Raw genomic sequence first — 10,147 nt, forward strand, 5'->3', positions numbered from 1 at the left:
TAGGTGCCCTTGTACATCAGTTGCTGATAGTAAGCACGCAGGTACAGCACATGGTGAAGAAGGCAAAGGGGATGTTGGCCTTCATAGTGAGATGTTTTGAATACAGGAGCAGGGATGTCTTGCTGCAATTGTACAGGGCCTTGTTTGGTATTGTGTGGAGTTTTAGTCTCCTTATCTGAGGAAGAATGTTCTGGCTACAGAACGAGTACAATGGAGGTTTACCAAATTGATCCCTGGGAATGGCAAGCCTGATGTTAAGGGAAGAGACTGTTTTAATGATTTGCTCTAAATCTATTTTCCCGTTCTTTCAGTTGACAATTCCGAGTTGATTACCCCAATTCACTATCGATCCACCCACAGGAAACTGCTTTTTCCAATTGCTTTTTCAAAATGACTGTTAAATCTCCTCTTGCTTTTCTCTGCTCTAATAGAAATTGGTCTGACCCCAGTTTGTGTCATGGCTCCAGATTTCAATCTAATTGAAACAGCACACTCTATGCCTTTACTGATTTTTTTCTACAACATTCATTGCTGCTCTGATCAGTCCATTAACTAATGCCTTTGCAACTTTTGGAATATTTATTTCCTTTGCTCCTTATTGATAATCTCAAAATCTTATTGCCTTTTATTAATGGCTTTAGTTATTTCTCAAGTGAAATTAAACATATCAACATCTAACTTTTCCGCTCATTCACAAAGAAACTAGAAAACAGGAGCAAGAGTAGTCCATTCAGCCCTTCAAGCCAGCTCTGTCAGTCAATCTGATCATGGCCAATTCTCTACTTGAACAGTATACACCCATTCTCTCCCATAGCCTTTGATGCATTTAGTGCCTAGAAATCTATCTCATTCTGAATCATGCAGTAACCAGAGTTATGGTGAAACATTTAACTAGGGATGCGGATAGGGATTCGAAGTAAATAATGGGAGTGTCTTGTGGTTTTAGCTGAATGAAAACTTAGAGAAAAAAATTAAAGATGAGGAAGGCTAAACACAGTTTATTGAAGTTTCCAAAGCAAGTAAAAGAACAGACAGTATGCAAAAGGTCAGGGACCTAACATCAGGAACTGTAGGTAGGGGGACAACTATGACAAGGTGCCAGTCAACGCAGGATTCAGGATGTTGTACTTAAAAACATACAGTATACAAAACAAGGTAAATGAGTTTGTAGCACAGATTGAACTTGGCAGGTACGAGGTAGTAGATATTACAGAGGCAAGGCTGCAAAGGGATCAGGACTGCAAACTAAACATCCAAGGATATGCATGCTATTGAAAGGTGCAGCTTGTGATTGAGTCCACAAAGGAACAGGCAATTCTGGATTTGGTGTTGTGTGCTGAGGCAAACTTAATTGGGAGTTTAAGGTGAAGGAACCCCGAGGGGGCAGTGACCATTATATGGTAGAATTCACCCTGCCATTTGAGGGGGAGAAGCTGGAATCAGACATAATGATATTACAGTTGAGTAAAGGTAGTTACCAAGACATGAGGGCGGAGCTGGCCGGAGTTCATTTGAAGTGAAGCCTAGCAAGGAAGATGGTAGAGCAGCAATGGCAGGAGTTTCTGAGGATAATTTAGGAAGCACAGTAGATTTCACTCCAAGAAAGAAGAAACATACTAATGGGAAGGCAAGACAACCATGGCTGACATGAGATTTTGGAACGGCATAAAAGTAAAGGAAAAAGCATATGATGTGGTGAAGATTAAAAGATCAGACCAGCTACACCCAGAGTTCTGAAGGAGAAAGCTGAGGAGAATGTGGCGATGACTGGAAAATGGCAGATGTAATACCCTTGTTTAAGAAGGGAGGGAGGTAGAAGACAGGAAACTATAGGCCCGTTACCCTGACCCCAAGTCGTTGGTAAGATTTTAGAATTCATTATTATGGGCAATAGCAGAGCGCTTGGAAATGCTTGGTAAACTACAGCAGAGTCAGTACAACTTCATGAAGGGGAGATCATGTGTGACAAATATGTTAGGATTATTTGAGAGGGAATGAGCAAGTTAGATAAAGGACTGCCTGTGCACTGCGACACAAGATAAGAGCCTATGGTGCTGGGGCAAGGTAAAGGCATGGATAGAGGGTTATCTAACTGGCAGAAGGTAAAACATTAGGATAAAGGGATGTTTTGCAGGATGACAGCTGGTGGGCTAGTAGAGTTTGCAGGGGCCAGTGTTGGGACCACAAATATTCACTATACACCTTGACATTCTGGATGAAGGAACTGAAGGCATTGTTGTTAAGTTTACAGTTGACACAAAGGTAGATGGAGGGTCAGGTAGTGTTGAGGAAATGCGGAGGCTGCAAAAGGATTTCGATTGGCTAGGTCAATGGACAAAGAAGTGTCAGATAGAATACAAAATGGGCTAGTGCAAGGTTATGCACTTCGGTAGGAAGACGAAGCATTGACTATTGTCTAAATGGGGAAAGGCCTCGCAAATCTAAAGCGCAAAAGGACTTGGAAGTCCTCATTCAAGATTCTCTTAAGGTTCAAAGGCAGGCTCACTTGGCAGTCATGAAGGGAAATGCAATGTTAATTTTCATTTCAAGAGGACTAGAGTATGACAGCAGAAATGTACTGTTGAGGATGCTTAAGGCTCTAGTCAGATCGCTTTTGGAAATTTCTTGCGCAATTTTGGCCCTGTATCTAAGGAAGGATATGCTGCTGTTGGAAGGAGTCTAGAGAAGGTTTGCAAGAATGATCCCAGGGATGAAGAGTTTGTCATATGAGGATTGATTGAGGAGTCTGGGATTGTAGAATTTAGAAGGATGAAAGGGGTATCTGATTGGAATTTACAGAATACTGAGTGGTCTGGATAGATAAAACGTGGACAAAATGATTCCATTAAGAAGGGAGGCTACGATCCAAGAGCAAGCCTCACAATGAAAAGATGGCCCAACAGAGCTGAGACGAGGAGGGATTTTTTCAGCCATTGGGGTTGGGGGTGGAGATAGATAGATTCTTGGTTAGTAGTGGGATCAAGGGTTATGGGGAGAAGGCAGGAGAGTGGAGTTGAGAAACATATCAGTCATGATGGAATGGTGGTGCAGACACAGTGGGCTGAATGACCTAACACTGCTCCTAACAGGAATTGCTGACAAAACTCAGCAGGTCTGGTAGCATGTGTGGAGAGAAAGCAGAATGAACATTTCAAATCCGGCCACACTTCATCGGAATAGCTTTTCTTTGGAAAGGAGACCCAAACCACACACAATTTTCAGGGGGCAACACGGTGGCTCAGTGGTTAGCACTGCAGCCTCACAGCACCACGGACCCAGGTTCAATTCCAGCCTCAGGCGACTGTCTGTGCAGACTTTGCACATTCTCCCTATGTCTGCGTAGGTTTCCTCCGGGTGCTCCAGTTTCCTCCCACAGTCCAAAGATGAGCAGGCCAGGTGGATTGGCCATGATAAATTGCCCATAGTGTTCAGGGGTGTGTGGGTTATAAAGGGATGGGTCTGGGTGGGAAGCCCCAAGGGGCAGTGTGGACTTGGGCCAAAGGGCCTGTTTCCACACTGTAGGGTATCTATAATCTTTCCCAACATGGTCTCACCAAGGTCCTGTACAGTCATAGCAACACATAGTTGCTCCTGTACACACACCCTCTTTGCAATTAAGATCAACATGCCATTTAACTTCTTTCAGTACATCCTTCAGCATGCTTTCATTGGGATCAAGGTATAACGTTTTAATTTCCATAACGTACCACCATTATTATTTAAAGCAAATTGTATCTAACCGGTTTTTGCTCATGTTGTTAATCTACTTATGTTTTCCTCTCTTTATACAATATGTCTTTTATCTAATACATCCATGTCAACCTCCAACTTTACCATTGTGCCTGATATCTTTCTGCCTCATCTGGAACACGCAGAAATGAGTGGACCTGCATTGTCAAGTAATTAAAGAAACTCACGGGACACACCTACCGTTTGTATTTGACTAACACCCATTAGTTCAATAACACTGCACTGCCATGACATCACTTGATTTACTTTGAGGAGGCCTAATTTTACTCATTGCTTCAATATCGAAAAAAAGGAAAATTCATTTCTGCAAGTGATTCTCTTAAAAGAAAAAGAATACCTACATTCTCCACGTCATCTTGGCTCAAAATGCCACTGGTAAAACAGTGTACAGAAATCTCAAATGGTTTCAGCTTGTCGATTAAAGTTGGGGACAAGACTTCGATGAGTTTCACCTCTAGATCATTTTGAGCTTCCAGTGAAGGGGATATACCGGTATCTCCATCGAAACGGATATACTCAACGGCGTGAGAACACCCCCCTTCCATAAGAGCAGTAACAAACTCTCCAAACCAACCAACTGCAGGGGGCTTTCTGGTGATCTTGGTGAGCAGCAGGTTGACAGCAGCCTGGTTGCCTTTTTGCAGTTTCATGGCCCGGATCTCCTCCTTATCGGCCTCTTGCATGAACGTGATTAAGTCCAGCACAGGGTCCACTTGAATGATCGCGACCAAGCGGCTGCGGAAACAGTCGATCAGTAACAGGCGCTGCTGCTCTCGCTCCTGCTCACAACCGGTGGTGCTCATGGTGAACAGCTCTGCAACAGCGGAAAGCAACAATGAACACTCTCTGCTCTCTTCCCTCTGTTTTAAGGCGATCGGTTTCGGTTTCGATTCTACAAAGTCACGCAGTGAAACCCAGCTGACATGAGAAAAGGGGACTTCCAGCCGCAGTATATGGAAGAAAATATACACTTAGCAATGTACAGTGGAAAGCCAAGTAAAGAGTTTAGCAAAGTCTCGATTTCTGTTTACCAGATCAAAAAAAACCAAACGATCAGATTCCCTTTTACAAGATAATAAAGTGTGAAGCTGGATGAACACAGCAGGCCAAGCAGCATCTCAGGAGCACAAAAGCTGACGTTTCGGGCCTAGACCCTTCATCAGAGAGGGGGAATGGGGTGAGGGTTCTGGAATAAATAGGGACAGAGGGGGAGGCGGACAGAAGATGGAGAAAAGAAGATAGGTGGAGAGGAGAGTATAGGTGGGGAGGCAGGGAGGGGATAGGTCAGTCCAAGGAAGACAGACAGGTCAAGGAGGTGGGATGGGGTTAGTAGGTAGGAGATGGAGGTGTGGCTTGGGGTGGGAGGAACAGATGGGTGACAGGAAGAACAAGTTAGGGAGGCAGAGACAGGCTGGGCTGGTTTTGGGATGCAGTGGGGGGAGAGGATGAGCTGGGCTGGTTGTGTGGTGCAGTGGGGGGAGGGGACAAACTGGACTGGTTTTGGGATGCGGTGGGGGAAGGGGAGATTTTGAAGCTGGTGAAGTCCACATTGATACCATATGGCTGCAGGGTTCCCAAGCGGAATATGAATTGCTGTTCCTGCAACCTCCGGGCGGCATCATTGTGACACTGCAGGAAGCCCATGATAGACATGTCATCTAAAGAATGAGAGGGGGAGTTGAAATGGTTCGCGACTGGGAGGTGCAGTTGTTTATTGCGAACCGAGGTGAGGTGTTCTGCAAAGTGGTCCCCAAGCCTCCGCTTGGTTTCCCCAATGTAGAGGAAGCCGCACCGGGTACAATGGATGCAGTATACCACATTGGCAGATGTGCAGGTGAACCTCTGCTTAATATGGAAAGTCATCTTGGGGCCTGGGATAGGGGTGAGGGAGGATGTGTGGGGGCAAGTGTAGCACTTCCTGCGGTTGCAGGGGAAGGTGCCGGGTGTGGTGGGGTTGGAGGGCAGTGTGGAGCGAACAAGGGAGTCACGGAGAGAGTGGTCTCTCCGGAAAGCAGACAAGGGTGGGGATGGAAAAATGTCTTGGGTGGTGGGGTCGGATTGTAGATGGTGAAAGTGTTGGAGGATGATGCGTTGTATCTGGAGGTTGGTAGGGTGGTGTGTGAGAACGAGGGGGCTCCTCTTTGGGCGGTTTTGGCGGCGGCGGGGTGTGAGGGATGTGTTGCGGGAAATACGGGAGACACGGTCAAGGGCGTTCTTGACCACTGTGGGGGGAAAGTTGAGGTCCTTGAAGAACTTGGACATCTGTGATGTGCGGGAATGGAATGCCTCATCGTGGGAGCGGTTCACCTGCACATCTGCCAATGTCAGATCTTAAACAACAACAAAACTGAGTACAGGAAAGAGATAGAGAGCTTAGTGACAATAATCTATCCCTCAATATCAACAAGATGAAGGAACTGGTCATCAACCTCCAGAAGCTGAGTGGAGGACATGTCCCTGTCTGTATGAATGGTGCTGAGGTGGAGATGAGTGACATCAAGTTCCTGGGAGTAAATGTCACCAAAAATCTGCCCTGATCCATCCACAGTCAAGAAAGTGCATCAACACATCTACTTCCTCAGAAGGCTAATGAAATTTGCCATGTCCATGATGACTCTTTGCAACCTTTATAGATGCATCATAGAAAGCATCCTATCCAGTTGCATCACAGATTGGTATGGCAATTGCTTTGCCCAAGACTGCAAGAACTCACAGAGAGTTGTGAACACAGCCCAGTCCATCACACAAACCAGCCTGAAGAAGGGTCTAGGCCCGAAATGTCAGCTCTGCTGCTCCTCTGATGCTGCTTTGCCTGTTGTGTTCATCCAGCTCTACACCTTGTTATCCTAGCCTCCCTTCTATTGACTCTGTCTATACAGCCCACTGCCTTGGGAAAGCAGCCAAATTGTCAAGGACCCCTCCTACATCAGTCATACTCTCGTCCACCTTCTTCCATCAGTCAGAAGATGCAAAAGTTTAAAAACACGTGCCAGCAGACTCAAGAACAGCTTCTTCCCTGCTGTTATTGAAACTTTTTAATGGATCTCCCATGTACGAGAGTTGGTCTTTCTCTGCACCTGATCAAGTCCATCCTTGGACATTGTGGGCAGCTAGGGAAGAAATTGCAGAGGTCCTTTCAGAGATTTTTGCTTCACCTTCAACCACTGGTGAAGTTCCAGGAAACTGGAGGGTGGCTAATGTCGTTCCATTATTTAAGAAAGGTAGCAAGAAAAGCCAGGGAACTACAGGCCAATGACCCTGACATCACTGGTAGGTAAGCTATTGGAAAGGATACTGGGGGTCAGGAACAACCAACATTTGGATAGTCAAGAGCTGATTAGGGATAGTCAGCATGGAATTGCATGCTGGAAGTCATGTCTAACAAATCTTTTAAAGTTTTTCAAAGAGGTAACCAAGAGGAATAATGAGGGTAGGGCAGTCGATGTTGTTGATAAGGACTTTAGTGAGGCCTTTGACAAGGTCCCACATAGCAATCTAGTCATGAAGATTAGGTCGCATGGGATCCAGGGAGAAGTAGCAAATTGGATTCAAAATTGACTTGATGGTGGGGAGCAGTAGGTGATGATTGAATGGTTTTTCTTGGACTGGAGGCTTGTGACTAGTGGAGTGTCACAGCGGTTGGTGCTAGGACCTTTGTTATTTGTTATTTACATAAATGATCTGGTTGTGAATGCACAAGGCATGATTGGTAAGTTTGTAGATGATACAAAGATTAGGAGATAGCATTGAGAGTGACGAAAGTTATCAAAAATTACAGAGAGTTCTTTATCAGATGGGGAAGTGAGCTGAGGATTGGCAAATGCAATTCAATGCAGATAAGTGTGAGGTGTTGCATTTTGGAAAGTCAAATCAAGGTATAATACAGTAATTATACTGTAAATAGTAAGGTCCTGAGGAGTGTTGTGGAACAGAGAACCCAGGAGTACACAACATAGTTCTTTGAAAGCGGTGTCACAGGTGGACAAGGTGGTGAAAAAGATATTTAACATGTTGGCCTTCAGCAGTCAAGGCATTGACTATAGGAGTTGGGGAGTTATGTTACACTTGTATAAGTCATTGGTAAGGCTGCACTTGGGGTATTGTGTACAGTTTTAGTCACCCTGTGATAGGAAAGACACACTAAACTGAAAAATGTGCAAAGAAGATTTATGGGGAAGTTGCCAGGACTGGTAGGCCTGAGTTATAGAGAGAGTTTGGCTTGGCGAGGACTTTATTCCTTGGAAGGTAGGAGAATGAGAAGTGACTTTATTGAGATGTATAAACACATGAGGGGCACAGGATGAATACGTATAGTCTTTTTTCCAGGGATGGGGAATTGAAAACTACAGGGCAGGGGTTTAAGGTGAGAGGGGAAAGATTTAAGAAGAATCTGAGGAACAACTTCTTCCCGCAGAGAGAAGTGTGTATGTGGAGTGGCCTGCCAGCGAAAGTGGTTGAGGCAGGTAATTAGCAACATTTTAAAAATATTTGCATTGATACATGGATGGGAAGGGTTTAGAGGGATATGGATCAAATGCAGGCAATTGGAGCTAGGTGAGTGGGCACCACGGTCAGCATGGAACAGTTTGGGCCAAAGGGCCTGTTTCCATGCTATATTACTCTATGACTATGACTGTAGCTGCAACGCTTTATCCAGGATTCTGGTCTGTTACCCTATTTGTAATTATGTAAGGTATGATATGCCTGGATAGCATGCAAAACTTTTCACTCCGTCTTGGTACATGAGACAATAATAGTAAATAAAATAAAATAAAATTCTTATTATTTTTATATTCATATGGCTCATGTGTGGTGTTACCACATGTAACAGAAATGGTGATGGCCTGTGGCTATTATCTCTAGACTATTAATCGAGAGACCCATGTAATGTTCTGCGAACCCAGGTTCAAATCCTGCCACTGCAGATAGTGGAACTAAGAATCTACTGATGACCGTGAAATCATTGTTGATTGTCAGAAAAAAACATCTGGTTTACTAATGACCCCTTCAGGGAAAGAAATCTGCCATCCTCTCCTGGCCTGGCCGACATGGGATTCCAGACCAACAGCAATGTGGTTGGCTTTTAATCGCCCTCTGAAATGACCTAGCAAGATATTCAGTGGTACCAATTGCTGCAAAATCTCAAAGAAATGAAACTGGATGGATCAGCTGCCATTGACCTAGGCACCGTAAAAGACAAACCAGAAACAGCTCCATTGACCCTGCAAAGTCCTCCTTGCTAACATCTGGGGCCAAAGTTGGGAGAACAGTCTCACAGACTAGTTAAGCAACAGTCTGACATACTCACAGAATCATACCTTACAAACAATGTGCAAGACACCACTATCACCATCCCTGGATATGTCCTGTCCCACTGGCAAGATATACCCAGCAGAGGGGGCAGCACAATGGTATACAGTCAGGAAGGTGTTGCTCTGGGAGTCCTCAGCAGTGACTCTGGACCCAATGAAGTCTCATAGCTTCAGTTTAAACATAGGTAAAGAAACCTCCTGCTGATTAACACATACCGTCCTCCCTCAGCTGATGAATCAGGACACCTCCATGTTAAACAACACTTACAGAAAGCACTGAGGATGGCAAGGGCACCACATGTACTCTGGTTAGGGGATTGCAATATCCTACACCAAGCGAGGCTTGGCAGTGGCACTACTGATCAAGTTGGTTGGGTCCTAAAGGACATAGCTGCCAGACTGGGTGGTGAGGGAGCCAACAAGAGGGCAAAAGCATGCTTGGCCTCATCCTTACCAACCTACTACCGACAAATGTATCTTTCCATGACAGTATTGGTTAGAACAACCACCACACAGTCCTTATGGAGATGAAGCCTCGCCTTCACATTGAAAGTAACCCCCATCATGTTGTGTGGCACTATCACCGTACTAAATGGGCAAACTTTGAACAGATCCAGCAACTTAAGACTAGGCATCCATGAGGCGCTGTGGGCCATCAACAGCAGCAGAATGTACTCCAGCACAATCTGTAACCTCATAGCCCAGCATATCCCCCACTCAACCATTACCATCAAGCAGGGAGTTAACTCTGGTTCAATGGAGAGTGCAGAAGGACATGCCAGAGCAGCACCAGGCATACATGAAAATGAGATGTTATCCTGGTGAAGTCCCCAAAAAGGGCTCCTTGTGTGCCAAGCTGCATAAGTAGCAAGTGATAGACTGATCCCACACCAGTGGATCAGATCTAAGCTAGCAGTCCTGTCACATCCAACTGTTAATGATGGTGGACAATTAAACTATTCACTGGAGGAGGAGGCTCCACAAATTTCCTCATCCTCAATGATGGAAGAGCCCAGCACATCAGTGCAAAAGATAAGGCTGAAGATTTTGCAGCAATCTGTAGCCAGAAGTGCCAAGTGGATGAT

General features: G+C 45.1%; 1 protein-coding gene across 2 annotated transcripts in view; it reads right to left on the reverse strand.

Annotated features, from left to right (window-relative positions):
- The window catches only part of ifih1 (interferon induced with helicase C domain 1), a 133,183-nt gene extending 128,338 nt beyond the window's left edge, over positions 1-4,845 (reverse strand). Inside the window, exon 1 of one of the 2 annotated variants that reach the window (XM_048534940.2) lies at positions 4,092-4,845. In XM_048534940.2, coding sequence (XP_048390897.1) covers positions 4,092-4,553 — 462 coding nt within the window. In that variant the 5' untranslated portion in view covers positions 4,554-4,845. The remainder of the gene's footprint in view (positions 1-4,091) is intronic. The other variant, XM_048534939.2, reaches the window with a different exon arrangement.
- Between the last annotated feature and the right edge of the window lie 5,302 nt (positions 4,846-10,147).

Source organism: Stegostoma tigrinum, chromosome 7 (genome assembly GCF_030684315.1).
Source record: "Stegostoma tigrinum isolate sSteTig4 chromosome 7, sSteTig4.hap1, whole genome shotgun sequence".
NCBI lineage: Eukaryota > Metazoa > Chordata > Chondrichthyes > Orectolobiformes > Stegostomatidae > Stegostoma > Stegostoma tigrinum.